Consider the following 21445-nt stretch of genomic DNA (forward strand, 5'->3'; position numbering starts at 1 on the left):
CTTCCCGAGTAATTTCCCATTTAAAAGTGGATTAAGAAGAACCGGAGTGAGACGCTCTTAGTCCAGAACGAGTGTCCACACGGGGCGCCTGTCACAGCTAATCCGAAGTCACTCCACATGTAGACAAACCGCAAAGGGTGGAGGGGGTGCGGCTGGCGGCCCAGGTCGAGAACAGAGCTGCGGATAGAAAAGGAGTACTTGTGGCACCTTAGAGACTAACCAATTTATTTGAGCATGAGCTTTCGTGAGCTACAGCTCACTTCATCAGATATATACCGTGGAAACTGCAGCAGACTTTATATATACACAGAGAATATGAAACAATACCTCCTCCCACCCCACTGTCCTGCTGGTAATAGCTTATCTAAAGTAATCGTCAGGTTAGGCCATTTCCAGCACAAATCCAGGTTTTCTCACCCTCCACCCCCCCACACAAATTCACTCTCCTGCTGGTGATAGCCCATCCAAAGTGACAACTCTTTACACAATGTGCATGATAATGAAGTTAGGCCATTTCCTGCACAAATCCAGGTTCTCTCACTCCCTCACCCCCCTCCAAAAACCCACCCCCATACACACACAGACTCACTCTCCTGCTGGTAATAGCTCGTCCAAACTGACCACTCTCCAAGTTTAAATCCAAGTTAAACCAGAACATCTCGGGGGGGAAAAACAAGAGGAAATAGGCTACCTTGCATAATGACTTAGCCACTCCCAGTCTCTATTTAAGCCTAAATTAATAGTATCCAATTTGCAAATGAATTCCAATTCAGCAGTTTCTCGCTGGAGTCTGGATTTGAAGTTTTTTTGTTTTAAGATAGCGACCTTCATGTCTGTGATTGCGTGAGAAAACCTGGATTTGTGCTGGAAATGGCCTAACCTGACGATTACTTTAGATAAGCTATTACCAGCAGGACAGTGGGGTGGGAGGAGGTATTGTTTCATATTCTCTGTGTATATATAAAGTCTGCTGCAGTTTCCACGGTATGTATCTGATGAAGTGAGCTGTAGCTCACGAAAGCTCATGCTCAAATAAATTGGTTAGTCTCTAAGGTGCCACAAGTACTCCTTTTCTTTTTGCGAATACAGACTAACACGGCTGTTACTCTGAGAGCTGCGGATGTGTCACGGCTTCAGCTCCGCCCCCTTGCCGGGGTGCGCCTGCGCAGGCCGCCGGGGTGGCTGGGCCGTGGCGGAGCGTTCCATGGCCGGCGGCGCGGGACCATGGCCGATTGCAGCGAGGAGCAGCGCAACGAGCGGGAGGCGCTGGAGTCCATCTACCCGGACTCGTTCACGGGTCAGCCGCGGGGGGGGGGAGCCTGGCTCGGGGAGCTGGCGCGAGCTTCCCTGCAGCGGGGCGAGGGTGGACCCGCCCCCCCCAGTCCTTGCATGGCGCGCAGCTCCCCGAGCGCCTCCCGGCTGCTGCTGCGGCGTGCCCGGGCAGGGAGCTGGGGGTGCCGGAGCCGCGCTTTGGGTCGCAGCGCCACGCACCTAGCAGCGGGGCCCCCCACCTGGGCCGGTCTAAACAGGGTCCAGCGGGTGCGGGGGCCCCGCTCCTCTTTAAATACGCCGGTTGCGGGAGTCCTGTGGCGTTACCCTAGGCTTCCCCCGGGGCTGGGGGCAGCAGAGCCGGGCTGGCTTCTCTGCCCCCTGCCCCGCTGAGCAGAGCGGCTGGCTTGCGCTGGGTTAGTTCTCGCTAGCCCCAGGCTGCTCCCTCCCAGCCCCTCCGTAGGTTCCTGACCTTGAGTTGCTTTTTGTGGCGTGTGTCAGTCTGGTTTCTCTGACACCCCTCGCTGCTGCTAGGCCCCAGCACTCCTAGCTCACCCTGCTCCAGCAGGACGTGGGCGAAGATCTAGGGTGAGCGCCTTTGGGTGAGCCTTTACAAGCAGGGCTCTTGCAGACACCTGGGTGGAAATTAAAGACAAAAACGAGGCAACTTGGAGCCCTGCTTGGTTTTCTTTTCTCGTTTCTGATCCTCGCCAGGCGTGTGGCATTGCTGAGTAGGTAACAGATGCTCAGTTTGCCTCCATACTTGTTGCATTTCCAATGCCTGGCTTTTTTTCATAGTTTCCAACATCAGAATGGAGCACTGTGATCATCTCGTCTGTCATCCCTGTAAAGCATAAAACACAGAGCTTTTCCAAAATAATTCATTTTTGCTTATTGCTTTGTAATGACCTGTTAGGTAAAGGAAGTGGCGGTAAATCCAAACTCTTATTTGACAATTAAATTTGCAAGCGCTGGGGTGCTCTTTTTCAGATTCTTATTTAATTGTCTTGCTGCTTATTTCAGCCTTTTAAAATCTGTGTTGAAGTTATTTTAGTTTGTTAAGCCAAAGGTGTATGAATTTATTATCAGTGACTCAAGATGCAGAATCATAGAACAAAATGAAGTCCTAGATTAAAGCTGTAAAATGCCATTTGAGCTGAGCCAGCTCACTGCTAGGATTTCCTCAAGCCCAGAAAAAAGTATATTGTAGTCTGTAACAACAACAGGGCTTAGGTCAGATTTTCAGACTTCTTGGTGAAAATCTTTCACTTGTTTATACTCCTGAATAATCAGGTGAAATTCACTCTGACAGCCCACAGTCTGGATCTGCAACGAGAAGATAGAGTTCTCCTGTGGCCATTACTCGGGGTAATGTGCTACAGCCCCTCTGAAAAAGCTATACAATGAGCTGGAGCCACTAATCTGCAAAATTGTGGGTCTCGTGTGCCCATCCATCTTCCCAGGTTATGCACAGTTGTCAGAAACCACCTTGTGGTGCCACGCTTCTAGGGGCTCCCTACATAGTACTCATAAAGTAACTGGTGGTTAGGACCTTGTTTTGAGGTCTTGGGTGAATTTAACTTTCATCTCTAAATTGTTCATGTCAGCAATTAATTGCCTTCACCTGTCATGTCACTTCCAAAGTTAGATTGCTGATTCTTTGAGGCAGGATCCAAGCACTTCTGTTTGCTCTGAAAAGTACTTCCCACTTTTTTGGTGCCTTTTTAAAAATATCAATAGGAGCTGATTTCTCTTTTGTAGAGTTACTACATGTTCTTCTTAGAATAAAGATAGAAATGCACCCGTTGCTATTCTTCTGCTTACCAGTGAGACTGGTAATGAATAGGTAGTGAATGAGCAGCTGCATTTAGACCAAGAAAGCGCCTGGTATTCAGTATGCATATAATTAATTCATAAACAGACATTTTAACCTTTTTTTACTCAAATGATTTGTTCTCCTATATCCTCACATAGAAAAACTTAATCAAGATTAGATTTGCACTGTATCTATATCCTTTTGGTGGACAAACATTTTGTGTGAGATTGGTACTATATGTACACTCTGTAATAGCAGAAGAACAAAACAGATATTAAATCATCAAGAAGAGAAAATTGTTAATCTAGGGAAAAAAATTAATGGATTGGAGGCTTCTTGTTAGAGACCTAAAGATGTTCCGGTTTAATGAAATAACAGAAGCAAGGTAGCACCCATAGGCTAGTGAAGAAAAGGTGTCTGACTTTAAGAATCTCTCATTTATGTACTATTTCTTTACTTTTTTACAGTATTATCAGAAAACCCAACAAGTTTCACCATCACAGTGACATCTGAAGCAGGAGAAAACGATGAAAGTAAGTCGGTCATGGGGAAAACTTTTCTTTATAACTTCTGAAATTATAAGGCCTGATTGTTTTAAAATATTATTCCAAGTATCTGTGTCTATCTCTAGTAGATATAATGTGAAATAACCTGTTGTGGGAAATCTGGTTGTCCTCTTGTGAATGGGCTCTGAATATCAGGTAAGTCTATAGCTGTAGTTGGTGCTTCAGAATAGTTTACAATGATGTTTTCCTAGACCTGTTTCAGAGTAAGAGCCATGTTAGTCTGTATTCACAAAAAGAAAAGGAGTACTTGAGGCACCTTAGAGACTAACCAATTTATTTGAGCATAAGCTTTCGTGAGCTACAGCTCACTTCATCGGATGCATTCAGTGGAAAGTGTAGAAGATCTTTTTATACACACAAAGCATGAAAAAAATACCTCCCCCCACCCCACTCTCCTGCTGGTAATAGCTTATCTAAAGTGATCACTCTCCTTACAATGTGTATGATAATCAAAGTGGGCCATTTCCAGCACAAATCCAGGGTTTAACAAGAACATCTGAGGAGGGGAGGAAAAAACAAGGGGAAATAGGTTACCTTGCATAATGACTTAGCCACTCCCAGTCGCTATTCAAGCCTAAGGTAATTGCATCCAATTTGCAAATGAATTCAAATTCAACAGTTTCTCGCTGGAGTCTGGATTTGAAGGTTTTTTGTTGTAATATCGCAACTTTCATGTCTGTAATCGCGTGACCAGAGAGATTGAAGTGTTCTCCAACTGGTTTATGAATGTTATAATTCTTGACGTCTGATTTGTGTCCATTTATTCTTTTATGTAGAGACTGTCCAGTTTGACCAATGTACATGGCAGAGGGGCATTGCTGGCACATGATGGCATATATCACATTGGTGGATGTGCAGGTGAAGGAGCCTCTGATAGTGTGGCTGATGTTATTAGGCCCTGTGATGGTGTCCCCTGAATAGATATGTGGGCACAGTTGGCAACAGGCTTTGTTGCAAGGATAGGTTCCTGGGTTAGTGGTTCTGTTGTGTGGTATGTGGTTGCTGGTGAGTATTTGCTTCAGGTTGGGGGGCTGTCTGTAGGCAAGGACTGGTCTGTCTCCCAAGATTTGTGAGAGTGTTGGGTCATCCTTCAGGATAGGTTGTAGATCTCTATCAAGATTTCTATCAAGCATTCTTACAACTACAATACCCACCTGCAGAAGTGAAGAAACAGACTGATAGAGCCAGAAGAGTTCCCAGAAGTCACCTACTACAGGACAGGCCTAACAAAGAAAATAACAGAACGCCACTAGCCGTCACCTTCAGCCCCCAACTAAAACCCCTCCAACGCATTATTAAGGATTTACAACCTATCCTGAAGGATGACCCAACGCTCTCACAAATCTTGGGAGACAGACCAGTCCTTGCCTACAGACAGCCCCCCAACCTGAAGCAAATACTCACCAGCAACCACATACCACACAACAGAACCACTAACCCAGGAACCTATCCTTGCAACAAAGCCTGTTGCCAACTGTGCCCACATATCTATTCAGGGGACACCATCACAGGGCCTAATAACATCAGCCACACTATCAGAGGCTCCTTCACCTGCACATCCAGCAATGTGATATATGCCATCATGTGCCAGCAATGCCCCTCTGCCATGTACATTGGTCAAACTGGACAGTCTCTACATAAAAGAATAAATGGACACAAATCAGATGTCAAGAATTATAACATTCATAAACCAGTTGGAGAACACTTCAATCTCTCTGGTCACGCGATTACAGACATGAAAGTTGCGATATTACAACAAAAAACCTTCAAATCCAGACTCCAGCGAGAAACTGTTGAATTGGAATTCATTTGCAAATTGGATACAATTACCTTAGGCTTGAATAGCAACTGGGAGTGGCTAAGTCATTATGCAAGGTAACCTATTTCCCCTTGTTTTTTCCTCCCCTCCTCAGATGTTCTTGTTAAACCCTGGATTTGTGCTGGAAATGGCCCACTTTGATTATCATACACATTGTAAGGAGAGTGATCACTTTAGATAAGCTATTACCAGCAGGAGAGTGGGGTGGTGGGAGGTTTTTTTTTTTCATGCTTTGTGTGTATAAAAAGATCTTCTACACTTTCCACTGAATGCATCTGATGAAGTGAGCTGTAGCTCACGAAAGCTTATGCTCAAATAAATTGGTTAGTCTCTAAGGTGCCACAAGTACTCCTTTTCTTTTTTCCTAGATCTGTTACTTAAGAACTCTTAATCTACTGTTAATATGTTCTGATCAGTAGATTGTGACTTGCCCAATCAGAACAATTCCTTGTGATGTTTAAAATATAGCTTACTGCTACCACTAAAAATGTAGTTGGTTGTTTGCTGGGTCTGGTCCTGCTTCTGTTGAAGTCAATAAGAGTGGGTCCTTAATCAGAAAAACATGACAGTCTATGGAAAGTGTAGATTTGAAGTGTATAGCAGTTCAGAACTGCAGGAAGCTCTCAGTCAGTCACAATAGTGGTTCAGTATGTCTTCGTATCACATGCTGACTAGGTATTTACGTACCAAATATTGTGGTACAAATTTACATACCAAATGTGGCAAGAAATACTCTTGGTGGCATGGTGTACTGGATTGGCACAGTACTGGGACTCCTGGATTCTAATCTTGGTTTTGCTGCTGACCCACTTTATAGCCCTGGTCAAGTCACTTAATCTCTCTCTTACTTTACTCTTTAAAAGGGGATATTGCTTGCTGATCTGCAGTACCTCAGAGGAGTATTACATAGACTAATTACTGTTTCTAATGTGAATTGAAGGTGTAAACAGCCAGTAAGTGCCAAGAATTGTCTCCTGTGTCATGGGTAACTTTTATAGCACATCTGAGGGTTAATGATGAGTTGAGATTCGTATGTTATATTCAAACCAACTGTTATAATTATTGTAAGGTGTTAGTTCCATTTTTAAAATAGTTGTTGTTGTGGATTGTTAAACAAAACAAGATTGTTACTCTAATATAAACCTCAGCATTAAGAGTTAATATTTATGAAGTTTGAGGCTGTCACACTAAGATTGCCTTTTGTACCGTAGCTGTCCAGGCAACCCTTAAATTTACCTATGGAGAAAAATATCCAGATGAAACTCCACTTTATGAAATATTCTCCCAGGAGAACCTTGAAGATAATGATGTCACAGACATACTAAACCTTCTAGCACAACAGGTAAGGAAATTAAGACTATATCGACTCTCTTATTGATGTTGTTTCATAATTCATTGGTTTGAGAGGTGAAGTAGGCACAGTAAATTCTGATGCTAACCAAAACTTAGAAGAGCATATGTCTTACGAATTGGTTTGTGCATTCTGCTGTAGGGAGTGACTGACATTAACTTGAGTTTAATTTTCCAAACCCTAAGACTTTGCTTTTTGACCGTTATAAAAAGTTGTGTGGTATATATCAAAAACAAAACATGCTGATTTTTTTTTTAAATGCCACGTAAAGATGCATGTGATCAGCCACGTAAAGATGCATGATCTAGCTTTAGAAATGGCTGTGTTAAACAAGGTACAAAGAACAGCTAGTAGGATAATCAGAGGATTGGAGGGCCTATCTTGTGAGAGCATACTAAAAGAGCTTGGCTTGTTTAGCCTGTGGTTTGGTCTACGCTACACAGGTTGATGTAAGGCAGCTTATGTTGACCTAATTATGTCAGGTCTACACTACAGCCTTGCTCTTGACGATGTAAGTGCCCTACTACCCCAACATAATAACTCTACCTCCACGAGAGGCACAGGGCTTATGTCGGTATAGTTAGGGTGACAGCAGTGTCTGTGTAGACATTGCATTACTTACTTTGGCTGTTTGCTGTCAAGTCAGTTTCACGGCAGGAATCCTGAAATTGACAAGAAAGCAGAGCAGCGAGAGCCCAGCTGTTCCCTGGGGAGCTGGGGCGAGAAGCCTGAACAGCAGGAGCCTGCTTCCTGCTGGGAGCTGAAGCCAGAAGCCTGGGCCCTGGGAGTCTGCGCCTGGCCAGGAGATGGGCAGCCTTGTCAGTTTCAGGGCTTCCTGAGCTGTGATATTGACAAGGCTGCCTGGCTCCAGGCCAGGGGAGGGCAAGAAGTGGAGCAACTGGACCCCGCTCCCTGGGAGCGAGAAGCTCCAGGTGGCTTCACCTCACTGCTCCCAGAGGGGGAGGAGGGGGCAGTCTGCTGGGAGCCTGGGCGGTAGCTGGGGTCCCAGCAGGGAGCTGCCAGCGGAGCTAAGAGACCGGGTTCTCAGCGCCCCATGCTGCCTGTCTTAGATTGGTGGAAGCGCTCCTGGTGAGGACATGTACCACCAACCCAAGGAGGGAAGTGTGAACATGCACCACCATGGTAATTACTGCGGTAAAGTTGATCTAATGTATGTCGACTTATGTTTCTAGTATAAACATACCCTAAGAAAATGAAGTCTGCAATGGGATCTGATTGCTCTCTCTAAATACATTAGGGGAGTAAACACCAGGGAGGATGAAGAGCCATTTAGTCCTTTAGTGTATGTTAGCACAAGAACAACTGGGTATTAACTGGCCATCAACAAATGCAGGCTGGTAATTACAAGGTTTCTAACTGTCAGAGAAGTGAGGTTCTGGAACAGCCTCCCAATAGGAGATGTGGGGCAAACAACTTAGTTTTAAGAGAGAACTGGACAAATTTACAAGTGGGATTGTATGAGAGAGGAGTTTGTGAGGAGGCAGGGCTTGGCAGCTGCAGTCTTGGGGATCCTCTCTCTGGTTCTTGTCTGATATTTCCTAAAATCTCATGCTTAAGGACTTCTGCCAGTCACTTGCTGAGATCAGGAAGGGATTCCCCTACCGCCCCGCCCCACCCCACTTTTTCTTTTTTTTCTTTTTCTTTTCTTTTTCTTTTCTTTTTTTCTGAAGCATCAGAAATGGCTATGACTGGAGATAGGACATTGGATGGGCTGGTGCTTGGAGCTGGTATCAAGCATTCTTTCTCTCAGGTGTCTGGCTGGCTGGTTGTTCACGTATTCAAGGTCTAACTGATCACCAAATGTGGGACTGGGAAAGAATTTTCCCCCAATTCAGATTGGCATTGACACTGGGTTTTTTTCTTTTTGCTTTCCTCTGCATTGTAGGTGCAGGTAGCTTGCCAGGATCATCTGCGTATATTTCGTTTAATGAATACCCTGCCATTGCAGAGGTCTGGAGCACTGGTCCCTCCTATTCTCTGCCAGTGGCACATAATAGTTTAGTCTACTCTGGGCTGTAATTCTTTGGTCTAATTTTGGTTGTTGGGTTTAGTGTGTCAGTGTTGGGTGGTGGTGGTGGCCTGTGATCTCCTGTATATCAAAGGAGATGATCTAGTGGTCCCTTCTAGCCTTAAACTTTGAGTATGACAAAGTAAGGTTCAATTGCCCCCTGTGTTAGGGTTCACAAACACAACAACAAAACTCTGAAATGGGAAGGCTCTAAATAAATTGTTTAACACCTCTCCTGCTCCACAACTTTTGCCTGGCACAGATGCCTTTGATTGTATTTAACAGTTTTGTGTAAATAAGTTGCCAGGTATTAAGACTTCCAAAATACAGGAAAATCCGCTAGGTCTTTGGACAACTAGAGTATAGGAAGTATTAAGGCACTTAAGAAAGAAACTAAAATCAAGATAAGACCTTGCTATTACCTGAGCTAGCTGAACGATCCTAGCATCCATGTTTCTCGTAGGACTGGTAACAGCAGTGAGGACTGGGGACACAGTGCAGAAATGTGGTCTTCGCTACCATAATGGCTTGTACGGGCAATTAGTAAGCACCTGTGGGTATGTCTACCCTGCAGCTGGGAGCGAGCCTGCTAAAAATAACTGTACAGACGGTACAGCTTGGGCTCTCAAGCCCACCCAACCCCCTGGGTCTGAGCCTTGAGGTACTAACCTGAGTCTCCTCCAGAGCCACATTGTCCACTTCGCCATCTTTAGTGTGCTGGCTCAAGCTCCTTTAGCACGAGTCAGCCTACTGGGCTGGAAGGCTTGCTGTGAACTGCAGTGTGTGGCTCCAGAAATTCATGACTAGGGTGTTCTATCCCCACCTGCTTTAAAATTATTTAATTTAACAAATGTGTTTGGGTTTTTTTGGTTAATTAGCAGCACCCCGTATCCCCTTCCTGCCAAGAGTGCGGGCTGTAATCAGATGGTATTGGTAACCTGTTGTGAAGATAGTGACTAGGGATGTAAAAGTTGAACCAGTTAACAGATAAGCATCAGTTTTGGTTAATGGTTAAACTCCACTGCTGGCCCCACGTGGCAGGCAGTGGGGTCCCACATAAAATGTGGGGGTGCTGCAGCACCCCCTGCACCCTTAGTTCACCACCTATGTGAACTTCTAAACGGTTACTCATTTAACCAATAGAATTTTAATAGGTTTAACGATTACTATTTTTAAACCCTATTTACATCTCTAATAGTGACCTGAGAGAACAGTGTTGATGTTTACTGCTCTTCCCTCCTCTCTCACCTGGGATCATTTTTAAGTGGCTTAAACCCAGTGAAATAAATTTGACTAATTTCCAAAACTGGTGCAAGGCAATTCAGCAGTGAAACTTGCATTCCTACAAGACTAAGCATAAGCACTTTCCAAACAGGCATAATGTGTAACCTCTCTGTCCATGACAAGTTTGCCTAGTGAATTGCCTGTCTGAGGCTGCCGCCTTTTATGTTGCAGGCAGAAGAGAACTTGGGGATGGTAATGATCTTCACTCTAGTGTCAGCTGTACAAGAGAAATTAAATGAAATAGTGGATCAAATAAAAACAAGACAAGAGGAGGAAAAGAAACAGAAGGAAAGAGAAGCAGAGGAGGCAGAAAAGGTGGGTGAAGTATTCCATTTTCAGCTAACAGTTTTCTGGCTTTCCTTCCTAAAGGTGCTGTGGTTGAGGTAGGATTGATTAGCAGTAGTATTGTCCCAGACACACACAACAAGCAGAAGCAATATTTAAAACTTCAGAAGTAGCCACACATTGAGCACAACTTCCGTGATTTATTAAATCATAAATATTGCACTTTCCAGGTTGAACTTTTCTGGCATTGCTTTGAAAGGTTTGGGGATGTCCTCTGACTACTTCTCTCCCTTTGGACCCCCAAACAGCACAGAGAGTGGACACTGACATCATCCCTCTAGCCAGATATTCTTCCCTGAAATGAGGGAGTGCCCACTTTAACGCCAGCTCTGCGCTACCAGCGCCATGCCATCCTCCGTGTGGCTTTCATTTTAAGTGGAAGGAAGGGATGAGGAGCAGGAGGGACTAGAGTATATTGCATTACCCTCACACTGTTCTCAGATGTTGTACAGTCCCTGCAGGACCGTGGCCAGCTGTTGAAGGTTTGAACAGCCTGTACAGTTTTCTGATGCTTCCTCTCTCTCCTTTATAACATGAATGCCACCAAGAAGCGGGGCAACTCCATTCCTCTGTCAATTGACTTGATGGAAAGGAAGTTGGATGGCTCAAACTCTAGAGTCAGCCAGACCCATTAGCCTCTTCACTGTAGCCTGGTATTTGTTTGCCACCACTAAGTAGCTCTTCCCCTTCTCAAGATGTGTTAGAAGAAACTCCACCACTGAGTTTTCACTTCCTTCTTTTGGTAGCAGCTAGAGGGCTGTAGGACTCCATATCCTTTCAGTTTGGATCCCATCACTATAGGTCTGTTCACACACTCATGCTCTTTGGTGTTTCCCAGATATTTACACCTCAGAGTGCACTGCATTTCTGAAATCCCAGATTACGAGCTTTGGCCATGGGCTTTTACAAGCACAAAGCACTCTGGAAGCCCTATCGTATGGAGGAATGTGATTGCACAGTAGGGTCATTATGTAGTTGCCATGGTGGAAGGAACAGTTATTCTCCTCTTCCTCCATGATAGAGGAGAAGTCTTGCTGGTCGTATATGTCACCCCCCTGTGTGGTACAGATATTAAATATAAAGTGTTCTGTGGTTTTAGGAATTTTAATAACAAATATTCATATACAAAGCATATCTGTCCAATCCATCCTTAGCGCTCATGTACACACCCCTTTTTCATTGTGACTTGACCTAAACCACTAACAAGGTGCACTACCCACCTGTGTATATGCTGCTTTATCTTATTGGTATTGCATTATAGATCCAAATCAAAACAGGAATTTTCTACAATAGTCTTCTGAGAATAAATTTGCAAGCCACACATAAAAACGACTAAGAATATCACATTTTTCACTTTCTTATTGTAGTGGGGGTTAATTTGCTATAAGAAACCTAGTTAAAATTGGTGCCTAGTAGTTACTGCCTCTTGGCATACAATAATTTCAACCATAAAGAGAATATTAATCTTAACTCTTTGCTTTGCCACTGGAATCATAACTTTTTTTTTTTCTTTTACAGCTATGTTTCCATGGCACTCCTGTTACAATCGAGAATTTCCTAAGCTGGAAAGCAAAGTTTGATGCAGAGCTCCTAGAAATTAAAAGAAAAAAGATGAAAGAAGAAGAGCAATCAGGCAAAAATAAATTAAGTGGTATGACTTTGCAATTTTCTCCAAGTTTGCCAACTTATCAGACCAGTATGTCAAATAATGAAACCATGTCCAAGAATTTTATTTTTTATAGTAAAAGATTAGTATAGTATTGTCAGATGCGAATCAAGGTCTGATTGTTAACGGGGAAGATTTATCTTGTAAACTAAGCATTAACTTCTCATTGTTGTGCCTTAGAAAGGAGGCTTGAGCATTTGTGTTGGTGCAAGTGTGAGTAGTCCATTTCTCACACAAGACCCATTCAAGCATCAAGGAATGGTGAGGAAAATTGGAAAGGGGAGGAAAATGGAGAGTGATATGATAAGATAGTCTGTGTTGCGCTGGAACATATACAAAAAGAAAGGAGTACTTGTGGCACCTTAGAGACTAACCAATTTATTTGAACATATACAGTAACTCCTCACTTAACGTTGTAGTTAAGATCCTGACAAATGCGACTTCAAGTGAAACAATGTTAAAGTGAATCCAATTTCCCCAGAAGAATTAATGGAAATAGGGGGGTTAGGTTCCAGGCAAATTTTTTTCACCAGACAAAAGACTATTGTGTGTGTGTCTCTCTCTCCACACACACACACACACACACACACTATAAGTTTTAAACAAACAATTTAACACTGGAACATAGCGATGATGATTGTGAAGCTTGTTCGAGGTGGTGAAGTCAGAGGGTGGGCTATTTCCCAGGGAACGCCTTACTGATAAATGATGAACTAGCAATTGGCTGAGCCCTCAAGGGTTAACTCGTTGTTAATGTAGCCTCATGCTCTACAAGGCAGCAGGAATGGAGGGAGGAGAGATAGCATGGCAGACAGAGACACACACCCTGTGTGAGAGAGAGATGCGCATTGCTCCTTTAAGGATGCTGACCCCACTCTAAATACACTGCCTTTTTAAGTTAATCAGCGAACTGAGATGGAGAAGCTCCCTCCGTCCTGAGCCCTGTTGTGTGTATCCCCCTGCTCTATGGAAGATGGTGTAAGCGGGGTGCAGGAGCAAGGGGGAGGAGGACACCCTGACATTAGCCTGCCTCTCCCTCACGCACCGACATGTCCCGTCCCCCCCCCGCCGCCCCCCCCACACACACACAGCAAGCAGGAGGCTCTGGGGAGGGCAGGAGCAGCACATGGCTGTGGGGGGAGGGACAGCTGAACTGCCGGCAATTGATAGCCTGATGGCTGGCTGCTGCACAGGGAACTTAGGGGAGCGGGGAGCTGATGGGGGGCTGCCGGTCCACCCTGGTTCCAAGCCCCCACCAGCTAGCTCCAACAGGCTGCTCGTCCTGCAAGCAGTGAACAAAGTAGGCGGCTGCCAAACGACGTTAGAAGGGAGCATTGCACAACTTTAAACGAGCATTGATCAGCAACGAAACATCATTAACCAGGACGACTTTAAGTGGGGAGTTACTGTAGATTGCCAGCTCCTCATGAAATTATTTAGTTGAATGTAGATGTTTGTATTGTTTCTGGTTTGTTACTGCAAAATAGGTGATATATTTGTTAATGCATGAGACAGGTAACCAGTATAAGGAAGACACAATGTCTTGTCCTCTGAGAGGTTTAGAAGCAGGGTTAGGTGGTGATGCAGTATTCTTACTGTCCATATAATTCAGTTTGATCTGGCCATATGCCATAAGAGGGAGCAAAGTGACTATCAAATGAGCAAAGCCTGAGTTACCAGTAGGAATGGTCTATGCGGAAAGAAATTTTCACTCCCAGACAACTGCACAACTTGGTTGTGGCTGGAGAGGAGTCATGATTATGGCCTATCATTGACCCCTTTCCTCCAATGGGATTACAGCCTTGTAGATCCATATCTTCTTTTTTTAGGACCATGCTGGCCCACTGAAAGTATCCCCTCCATGTTTAAAATCAGGGCAATGCTGCAGAGCTTGGCTCCATGGCACAGAAAGGGTGAAGACAATACAGAGACTTTCTGCTGGTTGACCTTCCACATAGTTAAACACAATTAAAATGATGCATTTTAAGCCAATTTGCTCGTGCATGAAGAGAACCAGGATTGTGCCCACAAAGCAAATACGAACGGTGACGCTTGTGTGAAATAGATTGATATCAGAGATGTAGCTTCAGATCCTGAGGTATTGACTTCGATGGGAGTTTGACTGAATAAGGACCTCTGGATTTGGCCCCTGCAGTGTCAAAGAGTTTTTTGCAGTGTAGTTGTAGCCTTGTCGGTCCCAGGATATTAGAGAGACAGGATGGGTGAGGTAATATCTTTTACTCAACCAACATCAATTGGTGAGAGAGACAAGCTTTCGAGCCACACATATAACTTGTGAGGATATATGTTTTCTAAAAATTTATTAGGCTAAATTAATGGAAATGTATGTTTGAAAGGATTTTGCTAAATCTGACATGTTTTAGAAGTCGTGTAGTAGCAATACAAATATACACTTAAGCAACTTAATATGAACGTTAGGCATGTTAAATGGTTTTCGAGTAGACTGTAGAATCAGTATAAAATGAATTCCATTAAATTCGCGGAAGATAGGTAATGTGAGCATGGAAAGATTCATGTCCATTTTTACAAAAGCTTCCATTTTACTTTAAATGGACACATGGTAGGAAGGGGAGTCAAATACATGTTGAATGCAGCAAACATGGGCCTGATGGCCCAAGTCAGTTCATGGAGATGACAATTTGACCTGTTGTGCGTAAATGTGATGGATCCACAGCACTATATTCTTCCCCCTTGACACTTCAGGAGCATTGTGTGTGGCCTCCAGGCAAAACCAGAGGAGACAGTGGGGGTATATCCTTTCTCTCAGCGTTGATTTCACCTGAGGCTGCATTAATTCTTGCATGGAGCTCTTTTGCAGAGCCTGTCTCACCTGCAAGGGAAGGAATCCCAGAAAGATGGACAACATCTGCCCAGAAAGCTTAAAATTTAATAGATGAGATAGGCAAAGAAGTAACTGGTCCAAGTATAGTCTGAGGAAAATGCCAAGGGTACATAAATTATCAAATATTACTTCAATGTTATTTAAATATCAAAATTCTAAAAGACTCTTACAAAATTTCATGTTGCCTGGTTTTAGTAACTACATTCCAAGCTATCACTAATTTTAATATTTATTATTTCTTTTAGGAAAACAACTATTTGAAACAGATCATAATCTTGACACGTCTGACATTCAGTTCTTAGAAGAAGGTAAACTTCTGTTTTTTTTTCCGTTATTTGCACTGTTGAAAGACTTGTTTAGAAATCTGACTAAACTTCAAATTGTGCAGCTAAGTTATGGTTAAAGCTAAGATTTTGTCATGTTATTTTTAGTAAAAGTCATGGACAGGTCACGGGCGATAAACGAACATTCACGGAGCCCATGACCTGTCCGTGACTTTTACTAAAAATAACTGGGCAGGCAGAGCAAGGAAGGGGGCAGGAATGGAGTCCCTGTGGCCGCAGCAGGGTTGCAGCCACGGGGTGGACTCAGCCCCCGCTCTGGAGCTGGCCACAGCTGCAGGATAGGGTGCGCAGCCCTGACTGCAACCACCACCAAGCCCCAGCTGCAGTGGAGGATGGGGGTGTATGGCCCCCACTGCAGCCACCAGGCTGGGGCGTGTGGCCCTGGCTGCAGCCCCTGCCAAGCCCAGGACGCCATGCGGCTGGGGTGTGTGGCCCCAGTGGAAGCTGTGAGATTGGGGCTGCATGGTCCTGATTCCAGCCAGCCCCAGTTGAAGGGCAGGGGCGTACAGTCCTGTCTCCGCCAGCGTAGAAGTCATGGAGTTCCCGTAATGTCACCGGATCTGTGACCTCCGTGACTAAATCGGAGACTTAATTATGGTTAAAAGCTGTCTTAAATGTTTGTTTAATGTGGGGAGAACTTCTTTAGCAGAAATATTGCAAAGTAGTGTGTTTTTAAAAAAACAAAAAACAAAAACAAAAAACAAACAAACCCAAAACACTTAGAGCATTAGCAAAATATGTCTTCTTCTAAACCAGCTTTAAAAGGGTTTTAAGTTAAACCAATGTAATTTTCTCATGTAGCCAAGGCCTTATTAACTCAGTCAGTTAATGCACAAGAAGCAATAGAATTCAGCTGTCTCTTGGCACCTTAAAGACTAACAGATTTATTTGGACATAAGCTTTTGTGGGTAAAAAACCCACTTCTTCAGATGCATGGACTCCATGTTTTTTACCCATGAAAGCTTATGCCCAAATCTGTTAGTCTTTAAGGTGCCACCAGACTCCACATTGTTTTTGAGGATTCAGACTGACACGGCTACCCTTCTGATACTAGCTGTCTCCTGGCTTTCTTGACTCTTTAGGTCTTTTGGAAGTAAAAAAACAGTAAAATCTTACTTTGTCACTGATATTGGCAGATAACTCTGAATGCACACAAGTAGAAGAGGCTGTTGAATTGGGGAGTGTATATTTTTATGCAGGTCCTGCCATGTTGATGATATCATCAGCAACTTTTATAGCAGAAGAATAGACCGCTATGTACAGTTTATTTAAAGGCGTTCGGGTCTTCAGCAAGTTTTTTTTTTTTTCCCCCCATGTAAATGACCTTTACTTTAAAGCATTAACTTTTGAACCATATGGTGGCCCTAATTCAGTGTGCATCTGGTCCTACTCCTGTCAGTGACCAAACGCCAACTGACTTCAGTAAGAACAGGATCTGGCCCTAAATGAGGATGTTGCTCTGCTGTCCTCTACCACGGGCACAACTGAGGTGTGCATGACAACATGAGACTGAGTAAGAAACTGCAGTTTAGTTTTAAATAACTCCACTTTAATAGAGTGCCATATTGTAATTCTGACATTAATACACAATGGGAAGGGGGTGGATAAATCTCAAACCTTTTCTATATTATTACCTTTTAATTGAAAACAGATGCCTCCTGTGAAATACTTGCAGGTGAGAAATCTAAGCCTGGGATTGTTTTACGTGGCCAGTAGATGTCACCATTGTTCCATGCAGACCCGGCTGTGACATACTGCAGGTTTTATCAGTCATTTCTTTAGCTGTCTCAGAAGGAAATATGAAAATGTACAAAGCTGCACTTCCAGCATCTCTCTGGACTAGTCTACACTAAAGCGCTAAAGTGGTGCAGCTGCACCGGGTCTGCTGAAGATGTTCTCTGCCAAGGGTGGGCAAATTCTTTGCCACATCTGGGTTGCAAAACTGTATGGACGGCCAGGTAGGGAAGACTGTGCTCTCCCAAACAGCTTGTCCCCCCTGCCCCTATCCGCCCACTCCCGACTACCCCCCTCAGAACACCCGACACATCCAGCCTCCCCTGCTCCTTGTCCCTTGACCGCCTCCTTCTCCCTCCCCCCCCACTCCCCAGAACCTCCACGCCATCCAACTGCCTCCCCCTCCCTGTCCCCCGACAGGCCCCCCAGGACTCCCACGCCTATCCAACCCGCCCCTGTTCCATGTTCCCTGACCGCCCCCCTGCCCCATCCAACTGTCCCATGTCCCCTGACTGCCCCCCGGGACCTCCTGCCCGCTATCCAACCTCCCCGCCCCCTTACCATGCCGCTCAGAGCGGCAGAACTGGAAGCCGCACCGCCCAGCCGGAGCGAGCCACACTCCCCGCGCGGAGGCATGTTTGCAGCGGGGGACTGCAGGGGAGGTGCCAGGAGCTAGCCTCCCTGGCCGGTAGCTCAAGGGTCAGGCAGGACGGCCCTGTGGGCCGGATGTGGCCCCCAGGCCATAGTTTGCCCACCTCTTTTTCTATGCTGACTGGAGAGAGCTCTCCTGTCGGCATAATAAAACCACCTCCGAGAGGTGGTAGCTGTGTCCACACTGACACTTAAGTCAGTGTAACTTAACATTGCTCGGGGGGGGTATTCAAACCCTGAGCGACATAAGTTATACCAACATAACCTGTAGTGTAGACAAGCCCTAAAACTTGCTATGACCACCACTGAAACCTTGAAACGATGGGGTTTTTGTTTGGTTTTTTTGTTTTTTTTTTTTTGTGAAAGTACAGGTGTTTAAATTTTATCTGCTCTGCTTTTTCCCATTAGACATAATCAGTGATTTAAATGTAGAACTCTTGAATATATTTTTCATGATTTTTTCCCCATAAGTCTGGCCTTAGCAGTTACTTAAAATATAATTTTATTTTTCATGTGTGTAACCAATAAGAAGGATCGACGTATGAAAAAGGGTGGTTGGCTTTAAAGAAAAATTTGTCAGGTTTTGTTGCTTCCTTGTAAATCTCATATAGCTTTGCAATTTTTCCCTCTGTGTAAAGTAACTGATACTGCTTCAGGAGCTAAATTTGTTTGGAAAATTTCAGACTGTTGCTTGGTGTGCTGAGAAGAGGGAGGTTTGAGGCATATGGAAAGAACTTATGTTGGTCTAACCAGCATTCTTCTAAACTGCTGTAGGTCAGATGTTCTCAAATAACATTCCAGTAGTTGCTGTCCTGAAAGCGACGTGTGGCATTATCATGTTAGACGTAGTGTTTGAGATGTTGTGTTTCTAATATTCCCATAGGCCCATATTTTGCATTTAAGCCTAGAGTATCTTCATACACGTGTCCCATTGATTTTTTGATTTTTTTTTTTAATTTATTTTCTTATTTACACTTGTGTTTGCAAGTTTGGGGCCATACAGACCTTGCAGCTTCCAGGAATTGATGCACTTATCTTGGAATGAATCGGATAAATTAAATGGAATTGGATTATTAAATGAATTAAATGAATCGGATAAATTAAATGGATTAAATGGAATGAATCGGATAGTTGCCATCTCTTGGAACTAGCAGTGGTAACATCAGTTCATCAATTGGCTGTGGATATTTTACCTATGTCACAATCACCTCTGTTAAACACTGGGGTGGGGAAAGCATTGTTATTCTAGTTCATCAGAAATGAGGGGTGGGGGTTGTTCCTCCACCTCTCCCCATTCTGTTCAAGTCAACATGTGTGAACCAAACAGTAAAGTTCATTAAATTTGGACCAGCATCATGGAATAACTGTAAATAGTTGGTACTGGGGAATTGTTTTCTGTGGTGAAGCAGAGGACTCAAAGGTTCTTAGACAATCTGATCTTTTCAGCTAGCTCAGAGGTTTTCAACCTTTTTTTTTTTTTCATTTGCGGACCCCTGACAAATTTCAAATGGAGGTGCGGACCCCTTTGGAAATCTTAGACGCAATCTATGGACCCCGAAGGGTCCACGGACCACAGGTTGAAAACCACTGAGTTAGCTGGTGGAGAAGCAGCAGAGCAACACGTCTTTCTTTTCTGTCTGAAGAATGAAGGAAAAACCCCTAATTTTCTTTTTCCTGTTTCCATAAAAATCCATAATAAAACACTGTTTTATTTTTCCCCCTTACAGCTGGAAACAGCGTGGAAGTGGATGAATCCTTGTTCCAGGAAATGGATGACTTGGAGTTGGACGATGAAGAGGATGATCCTGATTACAACGCTGTTGATTTAGATAGTGACTAAACTGAAATTGCTGAACTGGCTGTTTCATTGGTATGCTTGGACACATGTAGGGAGAAAGAGGCAGTCAGGAAAGCCACAGCATCTGTGGCTCTACCAAGCATGTATTGGTTTTCATTTTTGAAGGAAAAAAACCAAACTCTTTTAATTTCAGGAGAATACTCTTCTGATGACTTTCATCATAATTAATAAATTGGCTTTAACATTTCAAATGTGAAATGTTAGGCATATTGTTAACCTGTATGAAGTCTAGAAACCCAGACATCTGTTCTGTTCTCCCTTCCCACCTCAATAACTGCCCTTGAAGAGATCAGACATGCAAGGTGGAAAGGTGCTAGGGCAGATGCTGCATGGGCGGCAGTACAAAGGTGTGCTGAGCACCTGTTCTGTTCTCTTCAGCCTGAGATACGTGTGGAAGTTCTGGTGAAGAAATGGGGAGTGCTTACTATAAACCTGCTCTATCTGTGGGACTCTACAATGCTTCGTATACAATGTATTAATGATGCTTGTAACCGTTCTCATTCATTAACGGCTAGAGAGAGACTGACTGGTGGTGACCTTCCAACTTCACACCACCTCCTCAGAGTTCCATGTTAGATGATATCCTTCCTCTTCCCCATACTACAGCAGCACCACCAATAACACTGCTGATGTTAAAGATAAAATAGTTTCTGCATTAGAAAGGTGATTTGATAACTTGGCCATTGCAGGATACATAGGGTTTAAAATTGACATCTTGGGTCTGATTTTTTTAAAAGTAAAACCAGAGCAGTAAAAACCCTTTAATTGCTCTTATTTTCAAATTTTAACTTTCTTGGCCATAATCCAGACAAGAATTTGGAAAAAAGTTCTAAAGGACATGGAAGCCTTAAAATAACTTTCAAACGTTTGATAGATCAGCTTGAAAGGCAACTTCTATTTTGAACTTGTGCAGTAGTTAACCTTTATTGAAAATGTTATAAAAACAATAATTTAATTAATGGGACTTATTCTCTACAATCAGCAGAGTACAAGACCACACCATTGTTGTTAAACTTGAGTAACAGTTCAGAATACTCTCTCTTAGATACCATGGCACCTTGTAATTACTAGGTGTGGCATTACGTTGAAGTCAACCGTGGTGAAAAGTCTGTTAGTGCAAGACAGAGCAAAAAGATCCAGCCAAGCTGCAGGAACCAACATGCAGATGTTAGCTCAGCTGTTTCCTTGGGGTTAGAGTGGCATCAGCTTGCTCTGTGCTTTGCTGCACTGTTTTGTGTTCCACAATAGTACAGCTAGGAGAAGAGCAGTAGGATTGCTGGAAGATCACAGGCTATGGAGAGAGGTGCGAAATGGAAGACTATTGCTAATGAGAGGAAGATGTAGCATGTGAGTGTGGGTCTAAGAGTAAGGAGGATGCTGTATTTTCCTTAGAAGAAGGAACAGGAAAACATTTTAAATGGAGAAATAGAGGAAAGTGAATAAACCAAGGCAAGAAATATAAGCAAAAGTGGATAACTGAATTGGGGAGGGAAGGCTAGTGAGACATGGAGGGAGGGGAGAAGACACTATTGTAACTCCTCTGTGATTATAGATCAAGCTGCAATAGATGTTTGCTATTGATCATCAGTTATAAATGAAAATCCAAGGATCTCCGTGTTGCTAAATATTTTAGCAGGTTTACTTCTTGTTTATGAAGATACGATCTCGCTTCCTCTGATGGAAAAATATTCATAATGTAATATAATATTTTTCAAAGATGACTTGAGGCTCTTTTGAATAAAGTAGTTTGGGATACTGTATACAAAAGGAACTAAGTACAGGTATGCCTTGTTATCGTATGAGTGATTGTTCAAACAATAACTAGGCGTAAAGCTAATTTCAAGACACAG

At 43.7% G+C, this 21445-nt stretch overlaps 1 protein-coding gene across 1 annotated transcript; it reads left to right on the top strand.

The window, feature by feature from the left end:
• The first annotated feature begins 1155 nt into the window (after positions 1–1155).
• On the top strand, positions 1156–19817 carry RWDD1 (RWD domain containing 1). Its single transcript, XM_077812982.1, has 7 exons — positions 1156–1297; positions 3553–3618; positions 6682–6812; positions 10306–10449; positions 11998–12130; positions 15254–15316; positions 19465–19817. The coding sequence occupies exons 1-7, from the start codon at positions 1225–1227 to the stop codon at positions 19575–19577; spliced, it is 723 nt and encodes a 240-aa protein (XP_077669108.1). The 5' UTR covers positions 1156–1224; the 3' UTR covers positions 19578–19817.
• The last annotated feature ends 1628 nt before the right edge of the window (positions 19818–21445 follow it).

The sequence above is a fragment of the Eretmochelys imbricata genome, chromosome 3 (genome assembly GCF_965152235.1).
Source record: "Eretmochelys imbricata isolate rEreImb1 chromosome 3, rEreImb1.hap1, whole genome shotgun sequence".
In the NCBI taxonomy this organism is placed as follows: domain Eukaryota; kingdom Metazoa; phylum Chordata; order Testudines; family Cheloniidae; genus Eretmochelys; species Eretmochelys imbricata.